Source organism: Drosophila serrata, unplaced genomic scaffold (genome assembly GCF_035046125.1).
Source record: "Drosophila serrata isolate PLE 108 unplaced genomic scaffold, ASM3504612v1 contig_295, whole genome shotgun sequence".
Taxonomy (NCBI): domain Eukaryota; kingdom Metazoa; phylum Arthropoda; class Insecta; order Diptera; family Drosophilidae; genus Drosophila; species Drosophila serrata.
Genome location: NW_028257193.1, coordinates 775,008 through 794,253, shown reverse-complemented (window position 1 = coordinate 794,253; position 19,246 = coordinate 775,008). Strand labels below are relative to the sequence as shown.

The 19,246-nt window shown below is 44.2% G+C and overlaps 7 protein-coding genes across 11 annotated transcripts in view; 3 read left to right on the top strand and 4 right to left on the bottom strand.

The window, feature by feature from the left end:
• Positions 1-3,958, bottom strand: part of LOC147643048 (uncharacterized) — a 31,848-nt gene extending 27,890 nt beyond the window's left edge. Inside the window, exon 1 of one of the 2 annotated variants that reach the window (XM_086836981.1) lies at positions 3,758-3,958. The gene's annotated coding sequence lies outside the window, so the exon portion shown is untranslated. The remainder of the gene's footprint in view (positions 1-3,757) is intronic. The other variant, XM_086836983.1, reaches the window with a different exon arrangement.
• LOC110177368 (protein FAM50 homolog) lies at positions 3,942-7,879 on the top strand. Its single transcript, XM_086836984.1, has one exon. It carries the CDS (start codon positions 4,236-4,238, stop codon positions 5,310-5,312), a length of 1,077 nt encoding a protein of 358 aa, XP_086693110.1. The 5' UTR covers positions 3,942-4,235; the 3' UTR covers positions 5,313-7,879.
• Positions 6,945-12,593, top strand: LOC110177430 (uncharacterized). The gene is made up of 5 exons (XM_020944154.2): positions 6,945-9,737; positions 10,108-10,381; positions 10,444-10,566; positions 10,627-10,788; positions 10,847-12,593. Exons 1-5 carry the CDS (start codon positions 9,457-9,459, stop codon positions 12,281-12,283), a joined length of 2,277 nt encoding a protein of 758 aa, XP_020799813.2. The 5' UTR covers positions 6,945-9,456; the 3' UTR covers positions 12,284-12,593.
• Boh1 (Buddy of Hmr 1) lies at positions 6,965-7,879 on the top strand. The gene has a single exon (XM_020944177.2). The coding sequence runs from the start codon at positions 6,965-6,967 to the stop codon at positions 7,787-7,789; it is 825 nt and encodes a 274-aa protein (XP_020799836.2). The 3' UTR covers positions 7,790-7,879.
• mRpS22 (mitochondrial ribosomal protein S22) lies at positions 7,802-9,047 on the bottom strand. Its single transcript, XM_020943997.2, has one exon. The coding sequence runs from the start codon at positions 9,045-9,047 to the stop codon at positions 7,866-7,868; it is 1,182 nt and encodes a 393-aa protein (XP_020799656.2). The 3' UTR covers positions 7,802-7,865.
• Positions 12,581-13,896, bottom strand: LOC110177436 (nucleosome assembly protein 1-like 1-A). The gene is made up of 6 exons (XM_020944163.2): positions 13,747-13,896; positions 13,522-13,688; positions 13,352-13,469; positions 13,069-13,294; positions 12,928-13,007; positions 12,581-12,872 (listed from the first exon to the last, which is right to left on the bottom strand). The coding sequence occupies exons 1-6, from the start codon at positions 13,807-13,809 to the stop codon at positions 12,705-12,707; spliced, it is 822 nt and encodes a 273-aa protein (XP_020799822.1). The 5' UTR covers positions 13,810-13,896; the 3' UTR covers positions 12,581-12,704.
• Positions 13,897-14,024: 128 nt separating this feature from the next.
• On the bottom strand, positions 14,025-15,868 carry mil (milkah). 4 transcript variants are annotated; one of them, XM_020944162.2, is made up of 6 exons: positions 15,796-15,868; positions 15,039-15,228; positions 14,861-14,984; positions 14,551-14,779; positions 14,407-14,495; positions 14,025-14,351 (listed from the first exon to the last, which is right to left on the bottom strand). In XM_020944162.2, exons 1-6 carry the CDS (start codon positions 15,854-15,856, stop codon positions 14,166-14,168), a joined length of 879 nt encoding a protein of 292 aa, XP_020799821.2. In that variant the 5' UTR covers positions 15,857-15,868; the 3' UTR covers positions 14,025-14,165. The 4 variants fall into 4 exon arrangements, with proteins under 4 accessions (XP_020799821.2, XP_086693111.1, XP_086693112.1 ...); XM_086836985.1 differs by having other exon boundaries at positions 14,554-14,779; XM_086836986.1 differs by lacking the exon at positions 15,796-15,868 and adding an exon at positions 15,259-15,522 and having other exon boundaries at positions 14,554-14,779; positions 15,039-15,205.
• Between the last annotated feature and the right edge of the window lie 3,378 nt (positions 15,869-19,246).

Below are 19,246 nucleotides of genomic sequence, written 5' to 3'. Positions count from 1 at the left end.
AGAAATGTCAGCCAGGCGCAAACTCACTCGCACTATATATATGTATATAGAACATATATTCAGAATTCGTTGCCTGCGACGTCATTGTCATGAAATGCACAAACTTATTGAGACCATGTCGTCTACAGTAGTATGTGCAATATCGCACACACCTCCCGATTCCTCCCCGATTCCTCCGCTGTACGGAAAACATTGTCCTTGCCGGCGGATGGCATAATTTTAGAGCTCCTTGTTGATATTTTTAGTGGTAATTCAAATTATTCCTGCGCGTTGTCAAGGAGTCAGGTTGCCTGCTCCTAGAAATAGCCATGTCTCTGTACATATACAGTGACGTTCTTGTGTTTTTATACATTTTTTTAAGGGCCTGACTCGTTGTTGGCTGGCAAAATGAGCACTTAATCAACTCTCGCAGATTTAATTAAATGTGCAGTAAAATAACAATCCAAAGAGCAGGCAGCGATATTAATCATACGTCATGTTGTCAGCTTTATGAAAAGCTTGCATAAATCTCTGCCAAAAGGCCCCCCGAAAATGCAGTCTGCTGTAAAAAGTGCAAGTGAGTGAATATAAAGCATATATCTATATATATGAGTGGGTGTTCCGTTGCTGGTAAATTGTTTCAAATGTGCGCAATTTAAACGGAATTGAGCAAACCCGAACGGCAAAAATAAAAAGGGTGAACCGAACAGGGGGAGGATGCCCGCCCCGCCCTTTTGACAAATTTAAAAAACCCGGCTATAATAAACTGGCATTGCCAAAAAATAAAAAGGAAGCAGAGAAAAACCGCAGCAAAAAGGAAGGAGCCAATGGAAAAGGGACGAGAAAATAGAGTAAAGAGAGCAAAAAAGAAAGTAAACAGCAGCCGGGACAAATGGCTCGTTTGGCTAACCTTTTCTGTTCGACTGCTCTGCATGGCTTTTGTTTATACAAAAGTTTAAATTGTGTCAATTTTTTTGTTTTCTTTTTCCGTCATTCCGTCCTCAGCGAGCGCAATGCGAAAAGTTTGCCGAACAAATGAAATGCGGGCAAAAACAATTTCGAAAATCAAGACAAGGACAAGGCGACCAAGGACCGCAAAAAGTGTGAGGATAAAAGCCAACAAAGTATGCTTTACGACACGATCCAGAGCAGACTCAAGTGACGGGAATTCCCCGAGACACTAGCTGGGAACCCTAAGGAGACCAATGAAAATCGCGTTCTCGACTATTAATTGCCAGGAGAAAGGGGTTTTTAGAACAGGGCCATAAACTGAGAGATGGCCACTATTTGATGGCTGGAATTGGAGGGACAAAGCTCTCTTCTCTCCTATCAGCATAGTTTTTTGTCGGCCTTAACAGTTCATTGCGGTCCACTGAAGCGAAAATATTTATTTTATTTTTCTGCTTCAATCACTGCGGAATGCCATTGGTGCGATTTACAATTTTATTTTATCACAGTACATATATATATATGGCAAAAAATTCTATCAAAATGTTACACTTCATGCGATTCAATTAAAAGCTTGACAAACAAGTAGAAATAAAGTAATTAAAGAAATTTGTTTATATTCTAAGTACAGTAAAAATTGCAACAATGTGATAGTTTGAAGTATTGATTAGTGTCAGATTTAAAAAGTAAATAATAAAGTTATCAATTATTTAAATTGAGTACTTTTCATAAGGTCACGACTATTAATTGCTTTTATGAAAACCATTGAATCATAAATTAATTAAAGAATAATTGAATAAATCTTTAAATTAAATTTACAAATATATAAAATAGTGGCCATGTAGAACTACACTTTTAATTTATTAAAGTACAATTTTATTTGTAACAATAATTAAAATCAAATCTCGTTCAATGTCGTTATGACGCCATATCATAGCTTTACTATATGAAGGTTTTATTGGAGGAAAAAAAAGATTACTATATATGATATTTGCTAGACAAGTTTTTATAAATATAAAACGCAGTGACACTTGTCAATAAACATAAATACTTATTTATATAAATAGTGAGATATTGATCTATAAAACGCTGTATTATTTTTCTTGATTTTTCTTATAGTAATTCTTTACGTTTATCTACGTAAACCAATTAATAAAACCAGCCATGCAGTGTCATATCCTCATTAACAATTCCATATAGAAAAATAAAATCCTAATTCATTCAGTTAAATGAATTTAAGCGATTTGATTTAATAGCAGACTAACACGGCATGTACAATATATAAATAAATCAATGGAAATGTGAGATCTGGGGAAGCATTCCATTTGGTGCAAATGAAACGGATCGATAGGTAACCCTTAAATACATCAGACTGAGCCTAATGAGTGCGGTGCTTCTGCTGCTGCTCCCCACCTTGAAAACACCTAATTTATTTATTGATTTATGTATTCAGTCCATTTGGGAAATTAGGTTTCAATCATTTTCAATTGATTCAATTCTGGCAGGAGGTAACTTTTCTGGCAAACTTTCATCACGTCCCCAATTCTTGGCACACGAAAATAGTTGGGAAAACTAAGAAGAGGAATAAAGTCCGCCTGTCCAAATGCAAATACTAAGGATCCGAGTGGCCAGCCTAATCCTCCGGCAAGCACAAACTATGCATGTGCGGGCCATGGCAGCCAAAGCCAAAGTTAATACAATAGAACCAACCGAAACTTGGGTTCAGTTCGCCTTCTTGAGGAAACTTTTGCTGCTTGCGTTGGCCCTGAAATTAAAGTCAATTACCGAAGGAAGGGCTGAGAGGGGGCGGACAACTTCAGGGACTGGGACTGGGAATGGGACTCTGGAGCTGTTCAGGAATTCAGCAGGACAAGTTACGAGATCCCGCGGGACGAATCGACAAGCTTTACGTGGGTTTCCGTCGGTTCCGGTGACCATGTGTGGCTCTGTGGCTGCGTTCCAGTTTGGCAATATAAACGGCGATAAATTAATTATCGGCCGATCAAGTCATTGTCGCCATTAATTATGGCCCTGGATGGCCTTTTAATAGTTTTTCACACGCCTCCCCGCCCGGAATCCTTGCCCACCGGGCAATTAGACGAAGATGCCAAGCCGGAGGAGACTGAGATGAGAAATATGGGCTGGATTGGGTCCAAGGTTTTATGACAATGTTTGCTGCCTGAATAACGACAGAAGCACTACGTCTGGGTCGTGAATTTAATGCGCTGCAACAGTTAATGATTTTATTGGCACTCCGTTTGACTTGGTAACATCTTGGCGGGGAGGACGAGAATACGGACGGACTCGGCATCCTCGTAAACAGGCGGTGGGGCTGGGAATTTATGACTTGGCCTCATGAATATAATCAATGTCAAGAGCAGGGACCGCCAACGCAGACGCCAAGTGTCGTCTGGGGATCCCCATGCCTTGCGGTATACCCGCCCTCAGCCATTCTTCATCCTTTCAACACTCGAATCCCCCATAGCAAACCCAACCCTAGCCCGATCTCCCCTTGGACAGCTGAGTGCAAAAGAGGTGCCAAGAGGAGCGCTGACCAGACGAGCCCGGATGAGCCGTAAACGAAGTTGGCCAATTCGCTCGTCTGGCTTAAATGGCATTTCAATTTGGCACTTCCGCTTCCGAATCAGCTGCCACCCGCCAACGGGCAACTGGCAACTGTCCTTCTTTATCTCCTGGCACGATTCTTTGTCCGTAATGTCCTTGCCAAATGCCAGGATACAGCAGCAGTTCTTCGGCAGTAAAACACGCTCACTGGGTCACATTTGCAGGTCCTGCTTGGCGTAATCTTCAATCATTTTTCCACCACAACCATGAACACATTGTTTCGTTGCTTGAAATCACTTTACTTTTTATTTAGCACACTTTTAACTGCTGTTTTCGGGTTCAAAAACTTGTTTTTCCCAGCACTTTCGTTGCGTTTCTAAATGCGCGCGTTCAACCAATTGGTTTGAAAGTTCCGATGTAACTGAAACAGTCAACGGCGTGGACCCAGCTCCAAATAACATGCTACGCAGATGGAAGCTCGCCGGAAGGACTTTAAAGGACGAGCTGCGAGAGCTTTTGGCCAAAGAATCAAAAATTAACCGACATTAACGCAAACTGACAAAAGTTCAACGCTACGTAACTTTAATTTTATTGTCTGGCAACCCTACAGTTGGTATTTTGCACTCATGTGGTATTCTGCACTCATTGAGCAACGGTCACACTGTACGAATGTTTACAATTTTTCACATTGTAAATTGAAACTAAATAACAAAGTTTAATTAATAAACGCGAAATAGCAAGAGATGGCCCACTACAAGGGGGCCGCCAGCGAGGCGGGGCGTGCCGCCCAGCTGATGAAGAAGCGCGAGATCCAGCAGCAGGAGATCGAGTTCCGCAAGAAGAAGATCGAGGAGGAGCTGAAGCTGGACAAGATTGAGAATAAATTCGCGACGCACTACGATGCTGTGGAGCAGCAGCTCAAGTCGTCGACCATCGGCCTGGTCACCCTCGACGAGATGAAGGCCAAGCAAGAGGACATTGTGCGCGAGAGAGAGAAAAAGCTGGCCCAGAAGAAGGACGAGAAGGATCGGGAGAAGCAGCGTGCCCTAGAGGCCATACAGGCGGAGAAGAACAAGCAGAAGCGGCAAATACAGGCGCTATCCTTCAACGTGGACGAGGAGGAGGATGAAGACGGCAACGACGATGAGGAGGAGGAGCTACAAATAAAGGTGAAGCAGGAGGCCAAACCCAAGGCGAAATGGACCGAAATGCAGGACGCTATAGTGCCCTTAAAGAAGAAAAAGATCTGTAAGAACCCCGATGTGGACACCTCCTTCTTGCCAGATCGCGAGCGCGAGGAGCAGGAGAACCGGCTGCGCGAGCAACTGCGCCAGGAGTGGGTCATGCAACAGGCGGAGCTTAAGGACGAGGACATCTCCATTACATTCAGTTACTGGGACGGATCAGGCCATCGGCGCAGCGTACTGATGAAGAAGGGGAACTCCATCTACCAGTTCCTGCAAAAGTGCCTTGAGCTGCTGCGCAAGGAGTTTATCGAACTGAAGACCGTAATGGCCGACCAGCTTATGTACGTCAAGGAGGATCTGATACTGCCGCACCATTACTCCTTTTACGACTTTATTGTGACCAAGGCCCGCGGTAAGTCCGGTCCGCTCTTCCAGTTTGACGTCCACGACGATGTGCGCATGATCAGCGATGCCTCTGTCGAAAAAGAGGAGTCGCACGCTGGCAAGGTGCTCCTCCGATCCTGGTACGAGCGTAACAAGCACATCTTCCCGGCCAGCCGCTGGGAGCCGTACGATCCCACAAAATCCTATGACAAGTACACCATTAAGGACAAGGACAAGAGCAAAAAGTAGTGCAATTATTAAGAGCTGCTATTTTCACCTCGTTTTATTAAATTTACCTCAAACCCATAGAATGCATATTTTTTTTAATTTACTAAATTTACTACTAAAATCAGGAATATAAAAAAATAAACTTATCTTTGGAAAGCCAAAGGATTAAATTTAATTCGGAAAGCTTTCCGATGTCAGTTTTCATTAAAAAAAATAAATCTGCCAAGCCCCGGCTCGGCGTTATTTAACCAGACAAATTAAGAATTATACCAGGCGAACAGAAACGGCTGGCAGCAACCCAGCAGCAGCACAACAGCGTATGCGGTTTATAACGGATCTTTTAAGCTTTCCTAATGGCCGCGCTTTGTTTACATTTGAATTGACCAATCAGAGAGGTTACTTCAGAATTTTAATGGCCGCCCTTTGTTTACATTTGAATTTAACCTAATGGCCGCCCTTTGTTTACCTTTGAACTGACCAATCAGAGGAGGTTGTTCTCGTTCCTCTCTTTGAAGATCCGTTATTTTAGAACATTTGTACCAGCCGATCAGCTGCTTGCTGAACGTTCTGTTTGCCTGGTACACAAAACCAAGAAATTAAGAAATTTGTATGGAGAATTCGCCAAATCTGTTTTGGTTTTTGTTGTTGGATTTGTTATTTTTTACAGTTAACTTAAATATTTTGTCGAATATGTTTAATTCTTTATTGATCTTGACTTGGATTGCGAATAAAAATATATATTAATCATTTGCTTTTTGGCCTTCGTTCACTGCAGGAAACCCTAAAATATAATTAATATGTATTCTAGATATATTAAGTAAATATTTTTATATGCGACTTTTTTGATTAAATTAAAGTTTTTTAAATATCATTATTAATCAAAAAATGCATTAATTTCAAGTGGATAGCTTTTCTGTTTTAGTTTTTATAGGGTTAATAAATCATGTCGGTCCTCATTAGAATAATAAATATGCGCAGCTCAGATTGGGTTTTAATTCAACAATCTCACTACTTTGGTACACCAGGCAAACAGAAACAGCTGGCAGCAACCCAGCAGCAGCACAACAGCACGAGCTGTTTAAAGCGGATCTCTTCAGCTTTCTTAATGGCTGCCCTTTGTTTACGTTTGAATTGGCCAATCAGAGAGGTTCGCCTCTTTAAAGATCCGTTACTTCAGGACTTTTTAATGGCCGCCCTTTGTTTACATTTGAATTTAATCTAATGGCCGCCCTTTGTTTACGTTCGGATTGACCAATCAGAGAGATTCTTCACGTTCACCTCTTTGAAGATCCGTTATTTCAGAGCATTTTAATCAGCTGAATAGCTGCTTGCGAAGCTTTCTGTTTGCCTGGTACTCAGAACCAAGGATTTAAGAAATTTATATGGAAAATTCGCCAAATTGAATTCGATTTTTGTTGTTGGATTTGTTATTTTTTACAGTTAAGTTTGTCGAATGTATTTTTTCAAATTTTCTTTATTTCGCGCGATTTTTCGACATCTCCAAGCCAGGTATTTTGTATGTTTGCAGCTCTGGTCACACTACTGAAAAATAAAACAATGCCGGCCAATGCACATTCTAAATAAATCCAATTCTGGCCAAAATATACCCTGTGTTAATCGACCTACCAGAATACCTGTGCGTGGAGACCAAGTGGGTGAGCCATCAGTACGCGATGGAGAACAATGTAACTGTGATGAGAGTCGCCATGGTCAATGGTGGCCACACGGAAGTCACCCAGAATAAATCACCAGAGGACGATTTTCCTAAAAGAGAACGTGGCGTACAAACGGACGCAAAGAAAACATACAACGTGGCCGTGCAGTGTTGTCGGGACGAGGAGGAATGGGACTGGAATGAATTCAACAATCGGGAGGATGAAAAGGATCCCAAAGACTCCGCCAGCGAGGAGGCCGCATTCCTCACCTTCGTTAGCGATAGCACCAGCATGTTCCCGAACGGAATGCTGGAGTGCCAGGTTTGCGGCGAAGTAGCCAGCTCTCTGATCGAGCAGCAGGGCCACATGAAGGTGCACTACGGTCCGGAGATACTCTGCTGCCATTGTGGGCAACGGATACCCCATGAGAAGCTGGTAAAGCGCCACAATCTTAGTTGTCCTGGTTTGAGGCCCAAAAAATCATCCATGTTCTTCAAGTGCCCGCATCCGTTGTGCAGTGTCAAGTGCCATTCGGAGATGCAGCTATTCCGCCATCTGGAAAAGCACAGACGCCGGAGCTCTTACAGATGTCTCCAGTGCAAACAGAATTTTAAGACCGCTTCCACTCTGCTGATCCATCGCAAAGCTGCGATCGGTTGCTCCAAGGCCAAGTGTGTCACGTTGTTCCGAAAGCACAAGCTGTCCAAGGAGGAACGCGATCTGAGATGCTGCTCGGTTTGTCTCAAACGCTTTAGCAGCGAGAGGATGTGCAATGTACATAGGAGAAAGTGCATTCTGAGCTACCACAAAGACTTAGGACTAGAATTACTGAATGAATTATAAACATAAGTAACATATTTTTTGACATTTTTTGTATATATTTAAGAAATAGAAATCGATAACAATAAGATGAGCCACCCTACGACGCCTGAACGCCATGCGCCTTCTTCAATCCCTGGAAAAGCAGCAGTTTCTCGCGGTTGACTTCCTTCAGTGTCTGCACAGCCAGCTCCAGCTGTACCTTTTTCAGAGCGTGTTCGCTGGCGATGTACTGCTCGATGAACTTGAGGCTGATCTCGTCGGCGGCAAAGTCCTGCTCCGTTTTGCCAATGGCCGTGTGGATCTCCTGCTCGATGCCCTGCTGCTCCCCGCGATTCCGAAAGACACTTCTCAGCTCTGACAAAGCACGCTGTGCGGGTGTGATTTGCAGGGCGTCCAACTGAGCCAGCGTTGGCAGATACTCCACTGGCACTTTGTGAATCTTGTAGCTCAGAGCAATTAGTTCCACGGCATTGGACAGGAAGTCCCGGCGGATCATGTCGTACAGCAGATCGTCGATGCAGCGGTGCCAGGCATAGAAGAAGGCCATGGGCCCAAAGTGCCGAGTGGAGCGCAGGAGGTCGAACTGCTTCGATTCGTTGAGGTGCTCGAAGACGCGTGCGGAAATATTGTGAAACTCTGGCTCATGGGGTTCATACTGCACCAGGAGGCGATCCAACACGAACTCATACTTGTGTTCAGCCAGGCACTTGGCCAACAGCTCCTCCAAAAGGAACATACGAGGGATGTAAGACTGACGGCCCTCCAGGGGGGAATACAGCTGATTCATTCGCTTGGTGGTCTCTAAGTTGGCGTAAGCTAGGGTTCCGTCGGTCTCCCGTACCACTACCTTTCGCTCCGACTGCCGCAAGCCGAAGGTGATGTCCGTGAACACGTACTTCGAGCTGGCAAAGTCCTTCAAAGCCGGGTCCTTTGCAATTATGCGCTCCTCATCCTTTTTGATTGTTACGATCGGCGGCATTTGCAGCATGTGCTTGGCCCGCTCCACCATGTGTTGGAACTCACTGTCCAGCTGCTCGTCGGTCATGAACTTGGTCTCTACGCTGTTATCCGGCACCGTGCGCTTGCGGAACACCCGATCCAAGTTCAGTTGCGTCATGGACTGGAGTAGCCTTTGGGTCTCTGCGTCCGTGAACAGCGGCTGCGGATCCCGCTCATATTGCAGCGTCGCCGGCTTGGTTGGGGCATTGGACACCTGGCGGGCGGACTGCCGCAGGCTCCGGAGCCCATTTAGCTGGCGTAATTGCCTCAGCAGGTGCATTTTCAGTCAAAAAAAAGCCGCAGACAAAAACACACGAGTCCAGAAATTAGCGATGGCAGTGCGTGGTTTTCCAACACTGGTCGTGAGTTCTGTAAGAAGATAAGAAATTATTGTGAATGGGCCTTTTCTTTTCTAAATGACTTTTAAATTGTCGTATACATTTATTTGTAAATGTTTTATTTAAAATCCATTATTTAATTTGTTTAGTATATTAAAAATATGTTTAAAAATAATTTGCGATAGTATCGGGAAAGTGTCGTTCTTTTTCCATCTCTATCAGCCGGTTGCAATTCCTCAAGCTTGAATTGCGGTATTTTGTGGTATCTTAGCTGTGGTCACACCGGTTACTTGCATTTTAGCTGGAAAAAACTACACAAAAAATTGGCAATAAAAAGCAGCCGAAAGCAGCATGGACGACGTGGGCAGCGCTTGTGTCGCAGCGCAGAAGCGCCGCTTCTCGGCCAGCGAACGTCCGCCTCGGGAGCCGGTCGTCACGCCCCCGCAACTCCCGTTACCAGAAGCCCCCGAAGAGGAGCCGCAGACGAAACAACGCAGAAGGGAGGAGCTGCAGCAGCAGTCGCCGGATGAACGCATCCCATGCATAGAGCACAACCTGCTGGACTTCTGTGATGAGATGCTTTACGAGATCTTCAAGTACCTGGACACGCCCTCCATAATGGCGGTGATGCAGTGAGTTCCTTTTCGTGGCCTTCCACAACATGTACAAAGAAATCCATGGGGGGCACGTCCAATAGGGATTTCCCGGAATTCAAAATTATCTTATCTTACAAAATGAAATATGAACCAATATTGCTTTTCTCATGTTTTTGTTTACAATTATAATCTGAACTTGCTGGTACATAGCCTGCATTCTCGTTACATTACAAACTTTCATGATAAACCTATAGGAAATGTACTCATATGGCTAGGCGTATCGTATGGTATCCAGTCCCATGACTCAAGGGTTGTATAATACTAAACTATTTATTCTGTAGCTAAGTGTTATTTGAGAGACTTAATTTTCCACTCCGATTAATATTAAACAATTAAATATATTTAGCTGCTCGCCTCGTTTGGAGAGCCTGCTTCTGGACCACCGCTTCTGGCACCGCATAGATCTCAGCAATGGACCGCTACCTATGGGCATTCTGGAGGAGATCCTTGGTCGAGCCACCGAAAAGACACACACCATCAAGATTTGCGGACCGCCATCATCGCAGCATGTAGCCGGCGAGTTCCGGCAGTTTACAATGACCCTGAATTCCGTCTTTCCCAAGGTGGCAAATCAGTTAAAAGTGCTGGAACTGCAGGGCGTCAGCCTGGACTTTGAATATGTGAGTGTTGCAATAGGATTTCATTGCCTACGAATACTTAATTTGACTTGTACTGATTATAGATACACATTTCCGAGTTTCCCGCCTCGCTGAAGAGACTAATGCTCAAAGATTGCAGTGTGAAGGTGGGCAATCTGGTCAAGAGTATATTTCACACGATAGAGTTGCAACTGGTGGACTTAGAGGTAACTGAAGCTTATTTACAGGCTAAATTATCAATAACTCTTAATTTCTATTGACCTTAGGATCTCAGCATTGAGGACAATAACTGGTTCGAACCGTATTACATTATGGCCCTCTCAAAGTTGCCTTCGCTGCGACGACTTAGTCTCAAGGGCTGTCAGATGCTCTGCAAGTTTGTTCCCTACGGCAGCATGGCGGCCCGCTTTGGCTTCCACAAACTAGAGGTTTGCAAGGCTCCCTCAAAATATACTTGAAACAAGCTCTAACCTCTTTCTTTTTCAGGTGCTAGACCTTCGTTTAACGCCCATCAATAACTCGGATTTGCAGTGCTTCAGCGCCATCGAGAATCTCAAGGAGCTGTTTCTTGAGTCGCCGACCAACCTGCCCGCAGAAGTCTCTTCCCCGGAGAAAACCAACAATGGCAATGCCAATGACGAGGCTGTCGCCCCGCAGCCGGAATCACTAAAAGTTCTGAACGACGATGAGCCGTCCACATCGCGGGCCGCCATGGAACACCTGCGAGCCTGTAAAATTGCACAGGGCAAGGAACAAAATGCTGATATGTTCAACTCGGACAATTGCAACGAGAGAAAGGAGCCGTCGCCGCCTGCCTCAGCAGTGCCAGCTGCCAATACTAGGGAACCACTGGTGAAGAAGATTACTGGCTCCTCAGAATCCGAGGATGAGGACACCTCTTCCACTTCTGCCTCTACAGACACGTCCTCCTCAACCTCCTCCTGCTCATCCGATAAATTGGAGAATGTAGCTTCGCACGGTAATGCCCAAAATGGCGGTGCTCCCGTACGATCACCACTGGTTGTTATTGCTTTGCCCAGCGTGGCTGCCGATCATCCACCACCTGAGGTGCCACCAGCAGCAGATGCGGATAATCCTGATGGGCAGAATCCAGGACCGTCGCCCACACCGCGCGCTTACATATACGTGCCCGAAGTGCATCCACCTGGTCAGGAGAATCCACGGCAGCAGCCCAATATGGTAGCCATTTTGGAGCAAATGGCGGACCACTTGCGCACCTGGCGGGGAAACAATCCTGCCCATAGTCGTTTCCTGCCGCGTCGTGATCAAATGATCTACATGAATCCGCAGGCAATGGCCATTCGAGAACCGATGCTTGTGATGCACTCGCGACGCCATCGATCGCATCCACGTGGGAACTTTGACCAGGTGGTGCAGCATCCCATGTTCTGGAACATGCTGGACCCCCTCGATCGGGACTATGCTCGCCGAATGCGCCACCGTCCAACGACCTGCCCGGCTCCGCCACAATGCTATGTATCGGATCGTGCGATCTATAGCTTTGGCAGAGCGGCAAGACCCGTGCAGCCGGATGTGGTTTGGATACGAAACATCAACCGCTCTCCGGACAACCGGTTGGAGCGACTATCGCTGCGAAACTACCATCACATAACGAATCACACGCTGGAGCATCTGGTGCAGTGCTCACCGAATCTGATCTTCATTGATGTGAGTGGTACGAGCATAACGCTTTCGGGACTGCGACGCTTTAAAAGCAGCAAACCGGAGTGCGAGGTGGTGGCCACGCACTTGACAGTGGACGATGAGGATGCCACGGAGGTACCGATCGAGGAACAGGAAGATGAGGTGTCGGCACAAAACGAAGAAGGACCGGCTGAGGCAAATGATCAACAGCCACCGCAGTCGCCACCGCCGCCGCCGCCTGTCCTAGTGATCCCATAGTAGATTCCCCCAACTATATGTTTGTATGGTGTTGAATTCCGTGAAAACTTTTCTGTGGCAATGGGCCGTGCTGAATGGAGATATTTTAAGACGACGAAGAGGACGACGACATGGCCAAGCCGACGATCCCACAACGCTGGCTACAAGCGAGTGCTGTAGTTCAGCCCATTAGTATTACGTTCCAAACTAATCAAGCCCCTGTACTATACGCCAGGCTCAGTGCACTGTATAAATCCAAAAATCCAAACTCCGCAACAAACCAATCCTCTAGTTAGGCATTAAAGAACGCGCGACCCCTTTGGTATACGTACAATGAAATGTTTATTTGGTAGCTCGGTAGATAATGTAAGGACAAACCAATTAATATTTCAGTTATTCTTGGGTGTACAGGGATCTCAAATGTCTAAATATTTGGACTTTACTAGCCAGTGGCATTGGGGGAAGTCTCTTCCTCTTCAGCATCTGAATCTTCTTCTGAATCGCTGGTGCTCTGACAGTCAACGATCTCGCCTGTGAAGAAGATCACCGCCTTGGGGATAACGCGCTCTTTAAGGTAGAAACCCATCTCAAAGTCATTGTTCAGTATTGTCTGTGCGGTATAAAAGTGAGTAACATTTTCAGAAACTATACAAAACCGATCTCACGTGAATGTCAATATAATGCTCATCTTCGGTGTCCTCCGGCAAAGTGGGAGGGGAAAAGAAGTCAAAGAAAGACGTTTCGTCTGAGCACGTACATCAGTTCATATCAGAATTTTGAATTATAAAAGTGCCTTTCCTACTTACTCTTATCACGACTCTTTGGTGTCTTCCAATCAATAGTACAGCCTTCGCACTTGAAGATCTCTGCACCATCAAACAATAAAGGATCCTTTGGATCCGGCAGGCAGTTGAAGAAATACGTCTTCTTCAGAACTTTATTACTAAAGTATTCATTCTTATCAAAATGAAAATCTATGTCGAACTTGACCATGTCTTCAACATAAAGTTTGGATCGAACGTCGGACAAAAACTATGGGTCAGTTATCCTACTTTTAGCAAACAAATATTTATAATTTCAACAACTTACTATCAAAATCTTCTCATCCTCCTTGGTTATCAACTCTGTGCAAGCTACTTTGAGTACGTTAAGCCAAAAGTTTTTCACATTTTCGTTTGAGTCCCCATGGTTTTGTTTTCGAAATTCACTTAGATATTTAATTTTAAATTTCAGAAATATGTAAAATGCAAGTGACTCACTCTAGTATCTTCCTGCGCTCCTCGTAGATGGCATTTTGACGATCCTCGTAGCTCTTCTCCATCTTGTAGATGTCACGCTGCATGGAAACATCCAACTTAATAGTCTCTAAATAGAGTTGCTTCAGCTCTGTGATTGTCTTTCTCTCGGCTGCGGTGTAATTGAAGTCCTGCAAAATGATCCGATTCTTAGGAAAATACTTTAAAGGATACCTGACCTTCACTTACATATTCTTCCGGTGTTACGTACGATTTCATTTTCTCCTCGAGACTTGCGTATGTGGACTCCATTTTATAAAAAAATATTCAATTTAATTTTTTGAGTTTGTGATGTATGCACGACTGACTAGAGTGGGAATGAGGTAATGAGGCTGGGAGGTCAACCAAACTAACTAGCACAAACGACAGGGCACACTTTGTTTAGTTTTACATTAAGCTTTTAAAAATGACATTGCTGCCTTTTTGGATTTTCAAATGGATTTTCAAGTTACGACATTGAAGAACTATTTGGTATACGTAAAATGAAATGTTTATTTGGCAGCTATGCAATATCATGTAAGGACAAACCAATTAATGGTGAGGTACTTTTGTGTGCGAAATAATTGTGAAAAGTGTAAAAGGTGTAAACATATTTAGAAATTGGGGTTTCACTTGTCGGTGCCGTTGGAGGATTCATCTTCCTCCTCGGCGTCTGAATCGTCATCGGTATTTTCGGTTTCCGATTCGGAGGAGCTCTGGCAGTCAGCGATCTCGCCGGTAAAGAAGATCACTGCCTTGGGGATCACACGCTCCTTTAGATAGAAGCCCAGCTCGAAGTCATTTTGAAGTATTGCCTATGCAGAATAAAGGTAAGTTTGGTGTCCAGAATATAAACCAAGGAGATCTCACATTGATGTCGCAGAACTGATCATCCTCGGGATCCCCCGGCACAGAGGGAGGAGAAAAGAAGTTGAAGAAAGAAGGGGCACCCGAGTCGCCTGTTAAAAAGATAATAGTTTGAATTATCTGCTATTGGGATTATACTTTGCTTACTACTATTCTCGCAGTTCTTTGGAGTCTTCCAATCGATGGTGCAACCTTCGCACTTGTAGATCTCTGCCCCATCATACGAAAGTGGATCCTTTGGATCCGGCAGACAGTTTAGGAAATACGTCTTTTTTAGCACACTATTAGTGAAGTATTCATTCTTATCGAAGTGAAACTCGATATCGAACTTAACTTCCGGGTCATTATACAGCCGGGAACGTACATCGATCAAGTGCTGTAAGAAAGGTCAGGAATATTAATTACCCAAAGTAAAGTATATGTGCCTTATTTGGGTTAATTTTCAAGATAAACTTACTGACAAAATCTTCTCATCCTTCTTGCTGATGAACTCTGTGTAGGAAGCTTTGAGCACCTTGAGCCAAAAATTACTGACATTCTCATTTGGCGTAGAATCGCCATGGCTTTGCTTCCGGAATTCCCTGGGAAATGTGTAATGAACTTTGAGAAATAAGTAAAAATTTGGGACAACTTACTCTAGGATCTTCTTGCGTTTCTCAAATATGGCATTGTGGCGCTCCTCATAGTTCTTCTCCATATTGTAGATATCACGTTGGAGGGCCACATCCAAATTAATAGTCTCCAAGTAGAGCTTCTTCAGCTCGGTAATCGTGTTCCTTTCATCGTCGGTGAAAACAGCCTCCTGCAGAAATTCAATTGTACAACCTAAAAAGGTGTGATAACTTTTTAATTTACTTTCTTTTCCGGCTTCACATAAGGAACTGTAGATTTAACACGCATGGCGGGCCTAGTGCGCGTTTGCTCCATTTTTGAATAGGAATTTATGGGGATGCCCCTTCACAAAACGAAAGTACAAGAAAAAGTAGAAAAAATTTCAAAAATTTTCTTGTGTAATTATTTTGTACTCAATTTTATTGTATCGTTCTAAATGTTATGTACGCCTTGACTCTCGGCGTGAGAATGATATGATGTTTTTAGTTCTTCAAATACTAGAAGCACTTATGTCTAAGCCCACTTAGTTGTTGCTTTAGTTATTAGATTTATTGCCTACTTCTATACTTCTCTAGGAAATACCTAATTCGAAATTGTTTTTTAAGTATAGTAAGGAAAAATAAGACCTAATTTAATTTTTTATTCATAAAGCTAATAGCTTTAGTACCTATTTTAGCTTTCTAAGCTTAGTCTCACGTAAAACCTACTTAGTATTTTTATACTTCCCCAACTAATGATGAACTCATTAACCAACTTTTTGGCAAAGTGTAACCCTCTTACCCATATTGTTGGCGGCTTTAAAACCCCTTTCGCCTGATGCTGCCATTGAGATGCAGGCCATGTTTATTGGCAATTTAACGCACATTTAATTCCAGCTTTTTTCCTGTTTATATTTTTGGTTTCCCGTTCAGTTTTTCTTTTGCTTTCGGTTTCTTTAACTTTTCATTTGGCATGTAATTAAGTGTGGGCCAGATGTTCACGTGGTGGGGGCTGCTTAAGTGTATGCAAATCACGTGCTGAGTGCCACCAAGGGCTCAGCCATCGCCTTCTGGCCAAAATGAGAGAGTGAGAATCTGTTAAATGGACCGAACTCGGTTCTTGGTGTCCTGCTTGTTGGGAATTCAGCGGGTTTTCGGTTTGTCTTTTGTCGCCGGGTTTTAATAAAGTGGGCCAGGCTTAGTGCCATATGTCAGGCTGTGAGAAACAATGGAAAAACGAGTTTCAAAATGAAATTATGAGTGGGGACAGCCACGGCCGCGGCGAGTGAAAAGTGTAAACAAATTTAGCCAAGCGGAAGTCCGAGCAAACATAGGGACATCCGCAGAGGTTGGAAAATGTGAGGAAATGCGAGATCGCATTGTTTGCTCAGAAAAATACACATGGTCCATGTCCCGAGACTGGACAATTCCCGTGCATGTGCCCCCGTTAGTGTCCTCACATTTGATATTATTAAATTTTTCTCCTAAATACCGCTGGGAAATTAAAAAGAAATCATAACGCAAATAGTGTAAGGCAGCCAGCCATCTGATGATGACTTCTTTGGCTGGCCAATTCCTAGATTTATGGGATGTATACAGCTTTAAGCTGATCAAATTTGTTCCCAGATTTATGTATAGCATTAAAGCCTTTTTAATGTGTCTCACAGAATGCCTTAAACAAGTTTTAATTAAAGATGTTTTAAGTTTTTATGAGAATCTAAACTCGTAATATAAACCAATTTCTGTATCTATGGGTTTATAATTTTGATATCAAGATTTCTTATATGTTATTTTGTATAGTTTGTCTGTCGAAACTTGTTCTCAGTGCACCCACTCTTTAAGTGCGAAACCATTTAAGCTGTTCAGGCATTTTCAATTTACATTTCGGTCATTCAATTAGGAGGTGCATAAAATTTAGCTACATAAGTAATGGAGAGCAGCCTCATCATCATCATCATCGTCATCAGCAGCTGAGGAGGGATCGTGGCCATCACCCACGTGATTGCCGAGCGTTGGAGGTCGTCAGTGCCGGCAGCGTCAACATAGTTTGAATTTAATTAAAACCAAAATTAGTAAAACCCAGGGTTCGGTCCGGAGCAGCTCGACTAGCCGGAGCAACAGTTACTTGGCGCAGGGATTAGAGCTCCTGCTGTTCCCGCAGCTCCTGCTGCTCATGCTGCTCCTTGCCTGGGAAAAGTGCATGTCTGCAGAAAATCGAATCAGCAGCTCAACATCCTCATCCCCACGATTTCCCACGTCCTGGAGCCATCCACCTGGCTGTGAAGCTCGGCGCCGTGCCGAAATATTTGCAACAAAAGCATAAGATGTAGTGCAGCATTTGATGATGAAACGACGTGTTAATTAAGGTCATAATAATTCAACTTAAATTGAAAACTTGCCCGGGCTGCCAACGTAACGCAGCCGCTTTATGGGGCCCATTCCCAGCTGCCACTCTGCCACGTTTGCCACGCCCCCCGTCCCCATTTTAGGGAGGGGACGTTGCAAGGGCAGTCTCAGCCTGGAGGCTAAGCTGATTGCAACAAATTATTTTGCACCTTGGTTGAACTTTCCTTGAGCTGCAGACAGCATGGCGTTGATAAACGAATTTTGTTAGTTTGCTTTGCTTATTTTAAATGGAACTAGGTGGAGGTTGGGTGGTGCTAGGATTGGCCGGACGAGTGCCTCTGGTGGGTGGGTGGAGGTCCAAAAGGAACAGGGGGCCAATGTTGCCTTTGGTTTTGCATAAACCAGACAACGCATCTAATAAGTTGCAGCTGTCGGTTTCCAACCTCTCCTCGGCACCAGTTGGTGAAAGAAGTTTAAAGTTTTTGCCGGGCTCCGCCTAATGCCTCAAAGTGCAGAGCTGTGTTTGCCATTAAATGTTATTAGTTAAATGATAATTAACAGTTGGGAAAACTTGCGGGAATATCTCTCGCCAACTAATTTGCATAGCCAACTAATTGGCTTAGAGGGTCATTGCATTTAGGTATTTTTCGGCGAAAAGGTATTTTAATTAGGCATTTATGCCCAGGTATCTTATTTATAATAGATTATTTAATTTCAATTTTAATTAACAGCTTATGTCAGTACTTGGACTGATTTCTAGGTTTTTATGGCCAAGAGATTAGCACTAAAATGTTATTTTTAGTCTTTCATTTTTGCTGTGTAAAATCCAGGGGGATCTATGGGTGTGCTGCTCATAATTAACAGCCATACACCTGCAGTTTGTCTTCCCTGACATCCTAATTCGAATGCTATTCATAACCCTCACACACGCACACCCACACCCACACACCCCATATGTTCACGCAGAGAGTGCTGTGCAGATCCTTGCCAGCCGCAGGATAGTTTGGCAGCAGCTTCCTTGGCGCCCGCACCTCCGTCCGGAAACTTTTTACTAATTTACATTCATTACACACATTTGCAATAAAACTAGAAACCCAACTCGTACACAAATTGAGGCACAGGACGCCCTAACACACACACACAGACGGCTGAAGGATGCAAGTGCATACTCGCACAACTACATTGACATTTTACATGCTTCATTAGCGTGTAAGCGCGGTAATAATGAAATTTCCTTATGGCTGCATTTCCACCTTCTTCCCCACCTGCATATTGATGCAAAGTTTTTGTGGTTGGGGGGGAGGGGCTCAAAAACTTGGGGCTACTGGGTAGCACAACGTCTTTGGCCGCAATTTATGTTGTTTTCTGGCACCATCTTTGGTCTCTTTAAGCGGGTTTAAGGTGCAACATCTCTTGCTCCCTTTTTGGCCGCTGATTGCTCTACAGATAAAGCAACAGCAACAGACAATGACAATCGAAATTGCTGGGAATTTCGACAATCAAATCAGGGAACAAGACAAACACGAAAAACATAAAGCGAAGACATACAAATTTGTCAGCAGTCAGTCAAAAATGAGCAGCGGAAATGATGGCAGCGCTGGCGGAAACGGAACGCGACAAGGTGGATGGATGACTGCTCCTTTGGGGCGGTGCCCCAGCAAAAATCTGAAGCTATAGCCAAGGCTGATGATGGTGGAAAATCAGCTGCACAGCTGATGCCTGCCTCTGCCACATGACCTCCCCCCGTGACTTTTGCCTGCCTGCTGAGCTGCTCTGCTTCTGGCTGAAATTAAAATTGCATTACGGGCTAAGGGCAGGCAAGGGCTGGCTGGCAACGTATTGGTTCAGATTTGGTTTGCCTTTCGCCTTGGATCGCCTCCGTTTCGGTGTACTGAACGCCCTTGGTG